We start from the raw sequence: 18,186 nt of genomic DNA, 5'->3' as shown, positions 1-18,186 counted from the left end.
ACAAATGATCTGCTGCTGACGCAGGGAATTCAGTCTAGTCCCCTACCTGGAAGGTAGGGGCCCAAGTTCTCGAGCCATCATGGCTGCCTCCTACGGGAAGCACGAACCTGAAGTGGGACATGGGTGTTGTATCCAGACACTTGTGTCATTCCGGCCAACATCCTAACTGCTCAGCCAAATGCCTGCCCCGTTTCTTCCTACTCTCCTCTTTCTCTCCCTCCCTTCTGTCTCTGTCTTCCATCCATCCATCATCTCCTTTACTCCCATTTGTGCCTCTGCAACCACAGAACACTCAAAAGGCCAGAATTACTCCATTCGCTTACAGATACACACTGCTTTTGTCAGTAAAATCCACCTGTGGATAAAGAATATTGCCGATCCAAAGGGCGTCATTTAACTCTTGGGGATTGGGATGGTGCTGCTCAGGGTATGGGGGTCAGAACTCCATGTCTGAAGCTGGAGCTCTCAGCTGTCTCGCACAGGAGCATCCATTTGAGAGCCCAAATGATGAGTAACAGTGATTCTGGCATAAGCAAGCTTCCAGGAGGGGTTGAAGCTTGACATCACCTGGCTCTTACAAGAGATATCAGACATGGTTCTCTCAAGAACGTTCCACTGGGAGTTTAAGTGCAAGACCAACACAGATGGATTAGGCAAAAACACATCTCATCACTATCAAAAATCTGGGACTAACCAACGGATGAGATCCTATTTTTGTTAGCATTGACAAATCAAAAGAACTACACCCAAACAGATGAAAGTCTGCGCAGCCAAAGGAGTTAGGGAAACGTAGCTACAAAGGCAAACATTGTCACTACTCATTCAATAACTTAGGGTGTGAGAAGCTGGGAAGGGTCATCACGCCTCTTTAATCTGCCTAATGAACCATGACTCCTATGGCTGTGGCGGGTGCTAGATTCCCTGCGTGTTTTCACACCATCACAATCACCTTCTGACAACTGTGTTTCTTGTGGTTTGTCTGAAAGAAAAGGCCCTGGAGAAGCTGATGTGACTGCTGAGCCTGCTTCTCATTGCATATGAATCAACTGGCTTTTGAGTTTTAGGCACCAGTCTCCATGGAGTTACTGAGTCATGTGAGGGGTACTGATAGAGAGAGGTTCCAGATATGAGCCACAGGGAACGTCTCCCAGAGTCACTTTTGTCATTCAGCTGGTTGCCTGCCTTTGGTGATGCCTAACCAACACAATTCATCCCTATTCCCACCTTCTCTACATTCCCTTGAGGATCAAAAACTTTTGTACCAATTGAAAAAAAAATGACAATACTTTGCAACTTGTTCCATCCAAAAGTGCTCCTTACCCCAAGAACCTGTAAAAGCCATGTGCAGGAAGGCAGTCTGTATCAGGACTTTTCAGCTTCTATCTTCCCGTTCTTAGGTCATGATGTACACAGACGCCAGTCAACCTGCTAGGTGATGTGAACCTTATGACCTAAGCAGCCCACTCATTCTGGATGTTAGCAAGCCACCCAACAAAAGCAAAGTCACCTTGCACATGAGATGAGACGAACACAAAGTCCTGAAGGCATGCAAGTCAGATCATCTAAGAACTCCCAAATCAGCCCCAGCCAATTTACCAATTCATGCAGTGGATTAAGAGATGGTTGTTGTTTTAAGGCACTGGACCTTGGAATAGACTATTACGCAACAGACGCTAACCGATACGACAATATTTAACTATTGATTGTACTCTAAACTTAGTTCCAAAGTCTTGTTTCTGAGCAGTTGTGGGGTTTGTCCCTTGACATAACACAAGTAGGATTCGTTGTTGGCTACCACAGGAGCTTCAGTGGCTCCAGCAGAAGCAACGGCATCAGTTTCTTTCAAGATGCTACAAGGTGAGAGGTGGCTGAATGGTTCACCAGTGTTCAGAGAGAAGGAGGAGGGTCAAATACACTTTAAAATTGCATTTCTCGGACACCGATTTCTGACCTTCAGCCGGCGGTCTGGATCTCCACTGCACAGCGAGTTTACTGACACTTTGAACGACTTCCAGGCTGGGCTTAAGTTGTTCATTACCACCTGGGAAAGAGACAGGAACCGTGAGCGTGGAGGCAATGACTAGCATTCCTACATCTCAACATAATAACGGTGTGAGAACTCATTGCCAAGGAGCTAAAGGAGGATCTCTGAAACACGTGCCATCATGAGATGTTGAAATAGAAAATCCTTCATAGATGCCCATTAAGCACACCTCTGATAGTCGTCTTCATGGCTGCTGTTCCATGGATAATGACAAAACTATTGTCCAGCATCTGAATACTGACTGTCATCCCATTCGTGTCAGAAGAGCTGCGGTTACAGTCAGCCTATTCTCTGGTCTTTGATCAAGAACCCCCAGTTTTGTAGGACGATTAGTCCCACGGTACAAACCCCTTTCTTTTGGAATCAGCAGATGTAAATTTTTCCTAAGAGTTCATCTGCATCAAGTGTGTTCTTGAAATCATTATGGCTTAAGGCATTCAGTCTGGTTCAGAATGTACAAGTAGCTACTCAGCATCTTGCACAGGACTGCAGGTTTGGGGACAAAAGTTCCCAACCTGTGGCTCCTTGGAGCAGCAGGAGCCCTGTCACTTGGGAACTTGTTCGAAACACTCACATTTAGGCTTCCTCCAGACCTACTGACAGACATTCTGGAGGTGGGACCCTAGATGATTCTGAAATTTGAGACTGAGAATGCCTGCATTAAAGAACACACATAATTTGCCGCATTGATTTTTCTTCCTGTGAAGTTTTTACCTAGTGGAAGTCTCAGGTTTCTTTTTTTTAAAAGAAATCTCTCTCCAACTAACTTGAAGACTTTATGAGTGATTTCCTCTTCTGCTAGATTCCTTAATATAATTATGAATTATCCACAGGATTAATTAGATGTTATTGCATTTATTTTAATGCAGGAAAACACAGAAATAATGCTTCTGTGTCTCTTATTTTCTGCTCTGATTTTCTACAGATGACTACAGTGACAGTGGAAAGGAAGATTAAATAAAACTGGGTTAAGTTTTTCACTCTTTAGTGAAAACGTGTGGAAGTAAGAACGTTTCATTATAACAGTTTTGAAAAACTCAATATCAGATCAAGATTTCAATTACATATCTTCCTTGGTATTAAAATTTGTGTGTGTGTGTGTGTGTGTGTGTGTGCGTGTGTGTGTGTGTGTGTGTGTGAGAGAGAGAGAGAGAGAGAGAGAGAGAGAGAAAATGTGTGTGCGAGAGAGAGAATGTATGTGCATGTTTCTGCCAAGAGAAGAATGCTGCCTAGCATTTGTTTTTCTACTGAGAAAGCAGGAGGAAAAATCAGTGTCAAGCTCTTTAGCTCACTGAAAAACTTCTAGTCACATTTCTTGGGGCTCCAGGAACCCTTTAGCACCAGGCTATAAAGGGGCATTTTAGTGATTCATGGAGAATAGGAGGGTTTATCAGGAGAGTTAATGTTGGGAAAGGGGTTGCTGTCAAGTGCAAAGGAGGGAAGGAGAATGGGAGAAACCCCATTACATCACTGCACCCTTTTTCTCTGCTTAAAGTCTTTATTCAAGGACTTGAGCAACATACAAACGAACACTACTTCAGGGGCTCCTTAAAAGAAATGTATTTCATGCAAAAGTTCTCATGTTCGAGACTCCAAGCTGGCTACCCTCTGATTTATTGCACTGTTAAGTTTTACAGCATATTGTGGGTATGTTGTTTATGCTCAATTCCATTCGCCTATTCATTTTTTAACAACACATTTTATTAGATACGAACTCTGTGCCAAATGATATCCAAAAATGGCCCGCCCATGATTATGGCTGTCACATCTACTTCCAGAATGGAAAGTAAAGTTTCACCATGCCAGCTACTACTGTTAGTTCAGCAAAGTGGAACAGGACTGCGTGTGGCACATGTGAACCCTCCACCCTCAGCATCCTCCTGTGACAGTTACGGAGGCGACTTTTGTTTTAACCATGACATGAACACATAAGTACAGTACGGACTTGTATGGGCTTGACGTCATTCTTCATGGCTGTGTCAATACCCTTCTCACCCTTACAGAAATCCCTCTTGCACTAGTTGGGGAGTGAAATAAAGTATGAAACACAGATTTGGGTTGGCTGTTTAATGGGTATGTGGTGGTAGGTAAGTGCTGAAGGAAGTGAGAAGTTAAGGTTGGGGCTACAGGGAGAAAGCAGGGGAAGGGCAGGAGGAGACACAGATGGGCTCTGTGCTTGTTGAGCCAGGGGAGTGCTTGCTGTGTAGCAGGACTGACATCTGCACAGTGCATTGAGTTTCCCTGTGTAAGTGACTGGCTTTCCAACAGCAACCACCTCAATTCAAATGTCAAGTCCATCTTTTTCTAACAACGAGATCCAGCAGCTCTACCTAAAGTTCACTTTCATTTGCAAAATGCTGGACATACTAGCTATGCCAAAGTACTGTGAGAAATAAAATAATGTATATACATTGCCTCAATGCTTTATACTTAGCTATCCTTACTTACTGATAGCTGATGTTCATATCTTTATTATTCGTAAGTTGTTGGTGATCTGTATTGGTAGTCAATAAGAGAAAATTGGGGTAAAAGTTGGTTTCCTACAGTAACAATTTGAAGATAAAAAGAAAAATCAGTAAGTGGCCCTCTGGTGACAGTGAACGCTCCACATATGTGTTCATTATCTACTGACATCAAGAAATCCACGGAGTTTCTCCAATCAGGCCTATTTATCGTGAAAGGTGGTGAGGTGGCTTAGCAGGACACAACCCTGCTTACCTCAGTTCGGTGCACCAGCTGCTGAGTCGCATCATCATTCATGCGAAAAATTTCCAGAAATGGGTCAGATTTGCTGAAGAAATCCTAAAACACACAAATAGGAACAAACTGCTATTAAATCACCAATGTGTCTGTTTCCACATTTGGCTACTTGGATTTGCCTTATTGTGTATTTGCTAATTTTTCTATGAAACAGTAGACATTGTGCAAGGAAAACAACAACAACAAAACAGGCCTGCTCCCAGCTCCAGTTCCTGCGCATGCCAGTATGTGCAGAAGACTGGTCCACTTTGTTTGGCATTCCATTTGGCTCTTGTACACATCAATGGGTGTTGCAGCCTATCTAGCAGGTTTTTTTTCAGAATATATGCTTTCCACAAATTTCCAAAGTACTTGTATAAATAAAAAATAAGTAAAAGATAGCTAGTTCCTGCCTTCTTCCTTCTGTAAGGGATGCGGAGTTCACCCTCTGACCTATAGTGCAGGGCCCTCAGGCATCATGCTTACCAATTGCACTTAGCAACTCCTGAACACAGCGAGAAAATCCTAGTGAACAATTTCTTCTTTTTGCTTCCTATTAACAATTTTAAAATTTTATTACTGTGACTTTTATTTTAAACCAGGAAAAAGCTGAGCACCAAAAATAGAAACAATGCATAATCCCATTGGTAATTCCACAATCATCAACAGGATTTGAGTAAGCCTTTTTCTGGAATCCAAATACAGCTTTATTTTCCATTAACCTCTTAAAAATGTATCTCTAATTATACTCTGTATGCAATTTAGTGCCTTAATGCCGATCCCTTGGTAGCATACTGAAATATCTTTTCTGTTTTATTTCATATTCTTTTAAAATATTTTTTTAAGGTCAGCATGGAATTGTTGTCCAAGGGAATACAATAAATCAAAGAAAGATCAGACCTGGTGTCTCTGTTCCAGGAACAGATCTAATAAGCAGCATACTGGCTTTTGTTTTGCTTCTTTTCTTTATTTTTAATATTATTTACACAGCTGAGAGGGACGCAGTCCCACGTGGACCTCTGATGAGGGTGCAGAGGGTTAGGTATGGAGGAAGGTGAGTTGGACTAATGTTTCAGCTTTGTTTTTTTCTCCAGTGTCTGCAGGGGAAGGGGGCAGTGCTTCTTGATGGAGGATGGTCATTTGAGATCCCAATGTGGGGAAGAATATTCTAAGACTATTATTTGAGTGGTTTTGGTAGTTCTGAGAAGTTACTGGTTTTTTGCTACAGGGTTGAGAAAATGTTTCCAAGGTCTGTTGGTTGACAAAGTTCACCTTAGTGCATCCATAAATGCAGGAACACGCTGCAAAGCTTGACCAGACTTGTCCAAACTGCTCTGCTCTCCATTCTCTGACGAGGCAGCTGAGGTCCCCTACTGGCCTAGATGAGCTGGCCATCATGTCCCTCATGTGCATCTGGATATGCTGTCCAGCGCACAGGCTTTAGCAACTGAGGAGGGCCAGTTCTCATACAAGAACTCCAACGTTGAACCACACGTTCTGTGATTTTCCTTGTGGCTAGGGTCTGAGTTCCCCAAGAAACCTCACCTGGGGTGACCTCAGACTTAATTCTCGTGTGTGCCAGCCAGTGCAGGGTCAGCTTCAGTTCATCACCTGCACCAGCCAATACACATACTGGTGGTTGTAGCTGCCTGGTCAGTTCTACCCCAGCTCCATATCTCATGCAAACCAATGCATGCTGCAGTCCAAACCAACCAGTGTGCCACAGACCCAGTCCTCATACGTACCAGGAGGTGCTGTGGCCTAGTCAGGGCAGCACCCAATAAGTCTCACCAGGTTCACCTACAGCCCTGGTGTTTGTATATGACAGCCTCTGCTGTGTCCTAGTCCAACCCAGCCTACATCCCATCTGACTCTTGTGCACACAAATGGGTACTGTGGCTTAGCTCAGCCTGACATGGCTCCAGACTCGGCCTCATGCATGCTAATGAGTGCTACGGCCTTGTCCAGGCTGGCTTGTCCCCAACTCTTGTTCTCATGTTAAACCAGTTGTAAGTCCAGCCCAGCAGGGGGTTCAGCATTTTTACAAAACATATATTTATTTATTTAAGGGAAGGGGAGGAGGAGGGAGAGAGACAGAGAGTGAGGGAAAAAGAGAGTCTCCATTCACTTGGGCAATTGGTCAATCTTCCATTGGGAAAGTGGATAGGAACTACAGCAGCTATAAATCCAACTAGTGCCCATATGGGATTGCAGTGCCACAGGTGGTAGCTTAATTTGCGGAGCCACAATGCTGGCTCAAGCACTGATTTTAAATTCCAAATCTACCATACACAATATGGATCATCTTGGGCAAGTTATTTAATTTCTCCAAGTTTCAGTTTTTTCACCTATTAATGGAAGGAACACAACCTTTGCCTTACAGCAGTGTGGCAGAATTAGAGGAGATAAGCCAGTGCTGGGCATGTTACAAATTCATGCTATGCTGGTTGCTATGATTATTATTACTAGAGAAAAGAAAGCATGGGGGCCAATATTGTGACACAGCAAGTTAAGCCACAGCGTGCAATGCTCTGCCCTTTTAGACTCATAAGAAAGAAATTAAGAGAGAGGCAATGATAAGCAGAGAGCAGCACTTTGTATTAAGAAAAAAAGGAAGCAGTGCATATCTGTGATGGGAATCCTGAAAATACAGTACTGAGCCTTGAAAAAAATAGCTGAATGATACAGAGTAGATTCAGGATTCACAGCTTACTGGGCCTGTCACCTGGGGCAACATTTGAACCTCACTAGTCTCATCTGTGAAATGGAAAGAAACATCTTCGTTTTTTGAGCAAATAATCAAGTGAAAAGAAGCAATAAATGTGTGAATGGGCTGACTATTCTCTCCAGGGGAGAAGTAAATGAGATATACAGTGATACAGCGTTCAACAGTTGCTTGAGACACGCATTTCCCATTTTCAACCTAATGTCTATTTGTCCTTGAAGAAGTGAAGCTGCATCCTCCAATCGCCAACTGTCTAGTTTTACTCTAGGAAAACGGGATCCTACAGGAATACATTTATTGATGCAATTTCTTTTCACTTAGAATACAGTTGGAGGGAGGGATGACATAACTGAAAGCCGGGAAGGTCACCACTCCTTTTTTAAGGTATGGAGACAATAGAACATTTTTTTCTATGTAGATAAATAGGGCCCGTGACTGGGTAAAAATTCTACATACAGAGCTACATATAGAAAGTAGACTGGTCTATGACCAAATTCTCTGTTTTGCTATGGTATGGTGGCCAGGACATGTCTCATAAACTTTCAAATACAAGGAGTGTGATGGAACAATGGCCTCTGTGTCTGTGCTCCTAAATTAATTCTTCCATTTATACCCCGGTCAGGCTTCCCCTAGGTTCTTCCCACCTATGGGAGGAGAGTAAAACATACCTTTTCCAGGGAGACACGGACTCCCCCATTACTGACTTTGGCTCCAGGATTCCCTTAGGGCCTGGCTGAGCATTCCTCACACTGCATGGCATTCCACAGACTCCAGTCTAGTCCCTTAGCAGTTGTTACTCCTAATGAAACCCTTGTATATTTCACCTTGTCTTAGTAGCTATGCAGAGGATCTGGACTAATAGTCGCAGTGACCTTGGACAAGTTACTTCATCTCCGAATTGTTTTCCTCAACTGCAAGAGTGGCAATAAGAACTGTTACATGGGAATTGTACACATGACTAAATGTGATACTTCACGAGAGGCCCTTAACTCTGTGCTTGGCAAGTATATTTGCTTAATAAATGTCAGTTTTCTTCCCTTTCACATCCTCTCTTTTCCCTTGGTGTGCCACTACCAACAGAGTTCAATCATATTTTCCTTTGCACATCTGGTCTGTGGCTCTTGGAAGCAAATGAGGTCTTAGTGGAATAAAACCACCTTATTTTAATCCAATTCCTACGTTCCCATTAAGTGCTCCTCAATTTGGGGGAAGCCTTAACTTTGCACACCTCTTTGAAATCTCTGACAGGTTTAATAATGTGGGCTGAAAGGGAAAAACAGCTGCAGGGGGGAATCTGATTAAATTGTGTGGCTAGCTTTATTAGTTCTTCCAACAAGGTTAATGTCAAACACTTTACCTTGTCATCCAATTTCCGTGCATTGAATGCAAGCTCAACGTAGTCATCATTGCCAGACAATTCTTCAGCAATCACCTACAGGCAAAAGGTGCATATTAGCCATAGGAAAGGGTGGACTCCTTTACCTCAGGAACACAGAAGCAAGCTTAGCTTGTCTTGTCAGAAAATCCACAAACACAGAGGTTTGGGTAGGGTGTCTTTCCTCAATCCTGTTGAACATGGTACAGCATTTCCAGGTGCCCAAGAGAAACTTCTGGAATCTACAGTGGTAGATGATTGGGTTATATTTCTGCTGAGCATCAGAATAAGAGGGATGTGACTCAAGCCAGAATAGATTGGGAGAAGCTTAGATGAGCATTTCTCTTTAGAGACATGTTAGCTTGGATGATATTTTCACCAGAACTGTTAGTTCTTTTTTTTTTCCTATCAGAAAGTTACAAACAAGGAAAATCAATACTACTTCTTGATTACTTTGAGTCAGACTAGCAAGGGCTAGGGAAATAGCCTGGTCTCTGTCCTTTCTAGACCTACAGCTGTATGACTCTCACAGAGGTTCTTTATTAACGTAAGTCATTTTCCAATACTGAATAGCAATGGACTCTGAGGTCCTTTGAGAATTGAACAACAGAATTGAACAACAATAACAACAACAACAATAACAATAAAATCAACAGAGAAACAATGATTTCCATCTGGCTCTCCCACATGGGTAGGAGGGACCCAAACAGTTGAGTCAATCTATCTTCTGTTAAAATGCCAAAAACCTAGGGGTCCCTTAGTTACAAAAAGGTTGAGTCATTTATACAAATAATGTCAACATTTCATAGGCACTCAGGGACCAAAACAGATGGCATCTTTATTAACCTGGTTTCCAAACTGAGATTAATTCAATTTTATATGAATTCTATTTGAGCTGAGAATTTTTTCCATTTGAATTAGGTTTGCATGCTCTAAATAATCATTAGTATGGGGAAATCTCAGGTATCTGCATTGAATGACAACTTCAACCTACTCCATGTGCAGAGCCTAGGAAATTTTCCATATAATTTCAAGTATTTCTTAATAGCAGCTACTGGAAGCAATGCTTGGATCCTAGGACCCAAAATTAAGAAGAGCATTGAGATATTTAAAATTCAGAAAATGAATTTTTGGGGGGCACAGGTGGAGCAAGAGTGGTTTCAATATGGTTTAAAGAAGTTTGGTTCTCTTGAGAAAGACCGATAGCAAATGTTATACCTTGGCCTATGGAGTCAGTGGGCTTTGAGTGTGAGCCCATGGTCCTTGGATTTTTTTTTTCCTATTTGATGATACTGTTCCATAGGCTCTGGGATTTCCCCTTCTCCTACGTTCTAATCTCCTCCTCCTTTCTCCTATATCGTTACAGTAGTATGGCCCTTCAAAAACAGACATAAGCTCATATTTCTGATATCGAAGTATATCCTGACATTGTAGGTATGGACAATTGAAGAGAGTCCAACATTCTATTGTCAAGATATATTAAATAGTTTCCCTGGGAGTCCGTCTTTGATCTGGAAGTAGAGATGCATCTTCCGTTGGCTTTTCCCATAAAAGTGAAAAATATCATGGTGCTTATCAGAAGATGGAGGAAGTGGGTGAGGAGGAAAATTTTATTAAGGCTTACTAAGCTATAGCTATGTAGAAGGAAAAAGTTCTTGAATTCTATTGAATAACAGGGCACCGAGAAATGATGTTACTATACTATATATTTTTCAATTAGCAAAGAAAACAAAAAGTTTTGAAGAGAGATATCCAGTTGCTTTGCACAATACTAGTACTACCATGTTGGGCAATAAAACATCACATGGTATTCTGCTAATACATAGATTTTTTAGATGGCCTTTGCTTTGACGATCTTAATGTGCCAGAGAATTTCATATTCTTCCTATTCTCAATAACTCCATCTTTCTCAATTTCTGTGGAAATGCTTAGTATAAGTAAGTATTCTTCTTTTCAAATCTTTTTCTTTCCTAATTCCTCCGGTAAAATCAAGATCAAAATCATACTGTCAGGAAAAAGAAATGAGAGAAAAATAAAGAAGCGTCTTGCATCACTTGGCACGGCTGACATCAGTTGCCAACAGCCAGGGTCTGCTTTCCCAGGCATCTGCTCTGAACCAGCTGCTCCGTCCAGGCAGCACCGCCGTGCTTACCGTGATGGAGGCTTTTCCTGCTGTGTTCCCGTGCTTCAGCAAGGATTTGGACAGCTTTCTCTGGGAGACGATCTGCACAGAAGGAAAAAAAAAATGTGGAGATACTAGTCATATAAATGCTAGTTTTAAAATGCTTTTCCTCCATACAATCCCGCATTCACAGCTCTACTTAAAATTCTAAATGATGACAGCACTTCTGTCTGTGGATAGTTTGAGGTTTGTCCACAGGCTTCACCATAAACAACTTATTTCTTCCCTAGGACACTGTGTGATATGAGAGTGCGGATAAGAAAATAGAGATAACTCAGCCAGGTGGGAGGTGGGGTGACACCTGATGGTGACTGACACTCCCTTGGCAGATGCTCCATTCATCCGTAAATATTCATTTAGTCCCATGTATACTGGACTTGGTGCTAGACTCTAAGAATAGTGAGGTAAGGAAAATCAGGTATACAACACTGGCCTCCTGGAGCCGATGGTTTCTCTCTAGGAGTCTCTCAGCAAGGTGGGGAAGACACGTGAATAAAAGATGAAATACGGGTCGTTGGTAAGCAGTAGCCATGCCAACACCTGACTAAAGAAAGACAACACATTCCATATCCCAAATGAATCTGGTCTCACAGATATGTGCCATTGGGATTCATTTCCATTGGATTCCATCCACCGTGACTTCAATGGAACCCAACAATTTCATCCTTAATCACCCTGTCACCAAGACACCACAGTGGGCAGACTGTCTTCACAGAATATGACTCCCACGGCCCACACTATATCCCTTCTAAGAAGAACAGGAGGGATGGCCATAGTTCTTTCTCTTCCCTCTTAAAGGATCTAGAAATACTAACACTTCCTGATGTGGGAAATGAGGAGACTATTATTACATCCTGGAACTTGCCTTTTGCAAATGCTAGTAAGATAAGCAACTGCCCAAGAAACATCCCTTCCTTGTACGTGGACACTCAGTATACACATGGCCCATAAAGCAGGCAACAACAACAACAACAACAAATAAAACAAAAAAACTTGCTTGTCAGCCTCTAGGCTTCCATCTCAATTCCAAAGAATAAGTAATAATTAGGGTTTCAAACCTTTAATTGTGATAATGATGGACAAGCAAAGAGTTGCCATTCTTAGCACCGTAGAGCAAAAACATAGCAGAGATGCCCAGCTGCAGTGGTGATCTATAGAGAAGGCCTATTTGTTGCAAATTCCATTGATCATGAAGGCTTTGTTGCCCCTAAGTAATTTCATGAGGTTCAAAAAGGCCCTTGGTCTGGTCAGAAGATGAGGACATTAGGGACAAGGCGCAGCCCAGCTGTAGCTGACAACCAAGGACAAATAGTATGCTCCGCCCAGCACCAAAGAGGAGGCACTTGTCAGGAGTCCTCTAATTTGATTCTTTTCACCCTGCAGTGGGGTCACAGCTGCAAACCTTAGCATTCAATAACAACATGAAATTTAGACAGAGGAAACACAAGTTGAAATTCTCTCGTAACAAGGCTTGGACTAGAAGGGTACTGAATGCCATTAGGTTCCTGATCTGTATCTGCTCGCAGGTGTGGGAGGGGATACTTCCCTGGTGATGCGAACAGGGACTTGTGACAGTGTCTGTCCTCATGAAGAGCCACTGCTTCAGGTAAGAATGAACAAAGCCAGAAGAAGCAACAACTTCCTGGCCAGTATTTCCATGAGTGTTTATCTAGCTACAATTTCTTTCCAAGTCTCAAGACAGTTATTTTGGGGATTAGACGGTTCCCTGCTGTTACTGAAAATATCATCATTTTTTTTTCTTTATTGTGACTGTTGCAACAACAAATATTTATTGAACACTTTCTATGTGCCAGAAACCACTCACAGTAGTTTACAGTCACAGTTCTCTTAGCCTGAATTGATAATTCCCAAGGCATGCTTTATAAAACTTCTATTCCTTGAACTGGAAAAACACATTACATGAAAAACCTTGGTGTGAATAAAGTTAGAACTCATAGGATTAAAAAAGTACACTGTCACTAGATGATTTAGCAAAACTTCCGTTGGTGCACATCCTCCCAGAGGTAAGCATGCAATCAGATACCTTACCTGTGTTTGACTCCAGAAACTCTGGTAAAGAAGTATCTTCAATGTTCTGAAATCTATGAAACCAACGGCTAGGACCCCAAGCTAGAGGAAAGCAGCAAGAGGGACTAGATTCCTCAGTGTAGCAGACCCAGGACACTTGCTCAGAGACCCACAGCCCGTGATGTGGTATCTTGGTAGGCAGCCTGAGCTGATCAACACATCTGGCTTGTAAAATGTGAAGCCAAGATTCATTCCTTCATGGAGTTTTTTTTTTTTTAATTTGCTAGGTATTTGGAATAAACTGATGGTACTGGCAGGCAGAGACCCTGCCATCATGAAGACGGTGACACAACATACCTGTTAAATTTCAACTCTGAAAAGACAAGTCATGAGGTGGATCTGGCCCAAAAGATCAGGGAAAGCACTGCTGAAGCAATTACTCCCATCTGAAGGTTTAGGAAAGTGAAGAATTAAAAAGAGGAGAGGGCTGATGTACCAGGCAGAAGGAGCAACAGACATGATGTCTTATGCATGGAGGTGCTTGTGGTGGCACGGTGGGTTGCTACTTGGGACACCCACCCACCACATCACAGTGGGTGGTTGTGGTCCTGGCTTCTCTGCTTCCAATTCAGGTTCCTTCCAATGCCCTTGGGACACAGCAGGTGATGGCCCAAGTTTATGGGCTCCTGACATCTACCACATGGGAGATCCAGATGAAGATCCTGCCTGTTCACTTCAGCCCCAGCTACTGCAGGCATTTGGAGAATAAACCAGCAGTTAAAAGATATCTCTTACTGCCTTTCCAACAAATAAGCCACACTTACATAGAATCTTCTAAAAAGTCTTAGTGTGAGGGACAGAGAGAAGACTTTGACTTACCCCAGAGACTAGTCCCCAGCTACCTGGCTCTCTGTCTCTAGGTACTTTAACAATATCGACTGCTAGTCTACATGCCCATGCCTAATCCCTTAACTCTGTATGATCTTACATGGGAAAGCCAACAGACAAAAGGGTCTCTGAGGGTGTGTAAGAAAGGCCTTGTTGACGGCTGGTGTTAGGGGAACGGGAACGTTTACCTTCATATTTCCCTGAGCTATGGGAGTGACATCACCGCGCCTGGCAGAAACCAGACTGACTCCAGGGAGATGGTCCGCAATGGATTGTTGTCTTGGTGCTTTACCCTCCCCGCTTTCTAGGTTTCCTTACTCCCACCGCTGATGCAAAGGCCCTATAACCTCACTCAAATACACAGTGACCTCTGAGAACTATGCCTCTCAAGCACACTGCCATTAAGATTTAAAAAAAGATATTTTAAGAAATCCTCCAAGAATGCTTTTCTTAAAGAAATATATCTTATTGGCACATACAGTTGTACATATTTGTAGGGTACAGGGTGACATTTCCATATATGGATGTACTATGTCATGATCAGATGACATTATCTATACTTCTCATTTATCATTTCTTTGGGTTGGGACATTCCAAATCCTCTCTCCTAGCTGTTCTAAAACAGGCAGTTAGTTGTTGCCTATTTTTTGCTTTTACCCTACCATGTTATGGAACGTTAGAAGTCACACCTCCCGGAGCAGACATTGGAAACAGCGGTTAAGTAACCACTCAGGATGCCCACTCCCATATCAGACTGCCTTAGTCAAGTCCCGACTCTGCTTCCAACTCTGGGAGATAGCAGACATTTGCTTTTCAGATAAATAACTTTTTAAAGAAAAAACAAGTTATCTTCCTGACCAACTGCACCTGTATACCTATTAATTACCCTCTCCTCATCTTTTCCTCCATATCCTTTCCAGGCTCTGCTAACCAATATTCTACTTTCTGCTTCTATGGGGTCAACTTTTAGTTTCCAAGTTTAAATGCAGACATGTGGTATTTTTCTCTCTGAGCCTGACATTTCATTCCACATCACATCCTCCAGTTCCACCCATGTTGCTGCGAATGAAATCTTCCATTTGCATTCCCTGCCCAGATGGCTGCCAACAGTCAGGGCTGAACCAGGTTGGAGGGAGAAGCCAGGAATTTCTTTCAGGTCTCCCAATAGCAGAAAGCTAGATCAGAGGTGGGGCAGCCACAAAAATGCTGACATCACAGGTAATGTATTTACCTGCTACCAAACACCAGCTTTGATTCCATTTTTATTAAGATGAACACTATCAGGATGGAAATGTTGGCTCAACTGGAGAATGCTCCACCTCCAAGTGCTGACAACCACTGGGGGCACTGTTTCATGTCCTGGATGCTCCACTTCTAATCTAGCTCATTGCTTACAGCCTAGGAAGGCAGCAGAGGATGTTCCAACGCCTTGGGACCCTACACTGCATGGGATATCTGGAAGAAGCGCCTGGCTTCAAATTGGCTTAGCTGCAGTTGTTGCAGCCATTTGGGAAGTGAGCTGATAGATGGAAAATCTTTCTCTGTAAATTTGCCTTTTCAATAAACAAACAAACAAATCTTTAAAAACTAGAACCACCACCCCATTTTTATACATTCAAGATTTTTTTTTCTTTTACATTTTTAAATTCTAATTTTTTTTCATGATACACTTCCATAGACTCAGGGGTTTCTTCTTCCACCATCCCCATACACTCTCCCTTCCACTGATTTCCCCTACATTCTTATAACGGTTTTGTTCTTCAACAACAGCCACAAGTACATCATTCTGGTATTCAAGTGTATCCTGAAATTGTAGGTATAGACAATGATAGAAAATCCAGCATGTTATTGTCAAGATACATTAAAAAGTTTCATTAGGATTTCATCTTTTATTCAAGAGTAGAGCTGCATACTGCAGTGTATCTTCACTTTTCGGTATGATAGTCTCCATCATACAGTTCCTCTAGATGAATATATGTATAGACATGCTTACCTATATTTCTATTGTCCTTGTACTTTCCTGAAGGTTGCCTATATCAGAGAGAAAAGATGATCTTTGTCCTTTGGGGGTTGGCTTATTTCATCGAGCATAATGTTCTTTAGTTGGAACTATTTTGGTGCAAATGGTAGATTTTCATTCTTTTTTTTTTTAAGATTTATTTATTTTTGTTGAAAAGTCAGATATATATAAAGGAGGAGGAGAGACAGAGAGGAAGCTCTTCTGTCCAATGATTCACTCTCCAAGCAGCTGCAACAGCTGGAGCTGTGTCGAACCAAAGCCAGGAGCTCTGAGCCTCTTCTGGATCTCCCATGCAGGTGCAAAGCCCCAAGGCTTTGGGCCGTCCTCGACTGCTTTCCCAGGCCACAAGCAGGGAGCTGGATGAGAAGCAGGAAATGATTTGGGGGCTAATGTGTTTTTGGGTGGGTTGACATTAGAGATATTGAATTTCAGAAAATTCCCTACCGTCATGTTGACAATGCTGGGTCTGACACCGTGGATCATGTGCTTTAGGACTGGGGCAAGGACACTTCACTTCCATTTAAGAAGTCAGAATCTGGCAATTGAGAAAGTGCTGCGAAACAGCTTTTGTAGGGGAGACACAAAGGGCAAACGAAGGGAAGAACACAGAGACAGGGGTGTGGCTTAGGTGTATAGCCAGCTGTTCTGAGCCAGGCAGCTGCCTGGTAACAAGAGCAGGAGTGTGGTGTAGGTCATGGACAGCTGTCTTCAACCCTCATGTCACACCTGAGTGAATGAGCAGGTCTAGGATGAGGTGAGAGGAGAGGTTAATGGGGCCAAGTGTCATGCCAGCTTGGCATTCATGGATCAGGAAAATACCTGCAGCTGCTTTTCAGCATTGATGTATTAGTCTCTGCCAACTGACATTCTGTTCAGGATCTCCTGCCCTCCTCCTCTGCACCAGAGACAGATGACTTGCCATGTTACCAGCAGTGGTCAGGGAGTAAGGACTGCAAGCATAGGTCCATTTTAACGACCACCAAATACAGCTCTTTTAAAAGATGTACTCATTCATTTGAAAGGCAGAGTCACATGCACACAGAGAAACCAAGAAGAGGGCAGGAGAAACAGATCTTTCATCTGCTGATTCATTCCCCAAATGGCTGCAATCAATGGCCAAGGGCTGAGTCAGTTGGAAGCCAGGGACCTGGGACTGTATCTGGGTCTCCCACATTAACGGTGTGGGCTCAGGCACTTGAATCCTCTTCCTCCTTCAGCGCTTTCCCAGGTACATTCACAGTGAGCTGTATCAGATGTGGAGCAGCCTGGACTACAATTGGCACTCACATGAGATGTTGGCATTGCAGTCCCTCAATATCTTAACTCAATGAATCTCTTCCCCACCACCATCCAATCTATGTTTTAGAAACAATCTTTGAAATGATATCTATGACTTAGTGTGAGAAGGTGGGCAGGAGACAGAAAGCTTCCTGGAGAGGGATGAGAATGTAGGGAGAAGTGATCAATGTCAGAAACAAGCAAAAAGGAAATAAGAGGTTGAGTGAGAATCATTAGTTTTAAGCATTGAAACAATATAGAGAGGATCTGATCCAAAGCCTTCTTTCTGCAGATGAAGTCACTTCATCACCAGCAAGGTTAACAGATAAAGTTACACAGGGAGCTGGTGGAAGACCCAAGACACTGAACTTGTGGAGGAGAGTTAAAAGTATGAAAGGAAGGGGCCCGGCGCGGTGGCGCAGTGGTTAAGGTCCTTGCCTTGCACGCCTAGGATCCCATATGGGTGCGGGTTCTATCCCGGCAGCCCCGCTTCCCTTCCAGCTCCCTGCCTATAGCCCAGGAAAGCAGTCGAGGACGGCCCAAAGCTTTGGGACCCTACACCCCCGTGGGAGACCCGGAAGAGGCTCCTGGATTCGGATCGGCATAGCATCGGCCGTTGTGCTTACTTGGGGAGTGAATCATCGGACGGAAGATCTTCCTCTCTGTCTCTCCTCTCCGTATATCCACCTTTCCAATAAAAAAATAATAAAAATAAATCTTTTAAAAAAAGTATGAAAGGAAGATGCTAGCAATTTCTCCTGTGATCTGAGTTGAAGATGTTTTGCCTCAAAAGAGAGTAAGGCCAAAGGTAAGAATGGATGTCACTCCTCCTGGAGGCCTGGCTCAGCGGCATCCACCCTGCACGAATCCCTCCTGCCCGTGAGCACGTCGAGTCAGCAGGAGGGTG

The 18,186-nt window shown here is 43.0% G+C and overlaps 1 protein-coding gene across 1 annotated transcript in view; it reads right to left on the bottom strand.

Annotated features, from left to right (window-relative positions):
- The window catches only part of CPNE4 (copine 4), a 184,844-nt gene that overhangs the window by 63,012 nt on the left and 103,646 nt on the right, over positions 1-18,186 (bottom strand). Inside the window, exons 3-6 of the mRNA XM_040965210.1 lie at positions 11,036-11,107; positions 8,866-8,940; positions 4,763-4,846; positions 1,952-2,041 (exon numbers count right to left, since the gene is read on the bottom strand). Of these exons, the coding sequence (XP_040821144.1) occupies positions 1,952-2,041; positions 4,763-4,846; positions 8,866-8,940; positions 11,036-11,107 (321 nt within the window). The remainder of the gene's footprint in view (positions 1-1,951; positions 2,042-4,762; positions 4,847-8,865; positions 8,941-11,035; positions 11,108-18,186) is intronic.

The sequence above is a fragment of the Ochotona curzoniae genome, unplaced genomic scaffold, assembly GCF_017591425.1.
Source record: "Ochotona curzoniae isolate NIBS_2020 unplaced genomic scaffold, NIBS_Ocur_1.0 contig_1302, whole genome shotgun sequence".
NCBI classification, from domain to species: domain Eukaryota; kingdom Metazoa; phylum Chordata; class Mammalia; order Lagomorpha; family Ochotonidae; genus Ochotona; species Ochotona curzoniae.
This window is presented reverse-complemented; position numbering and strand designations above follow the sequence as displayed.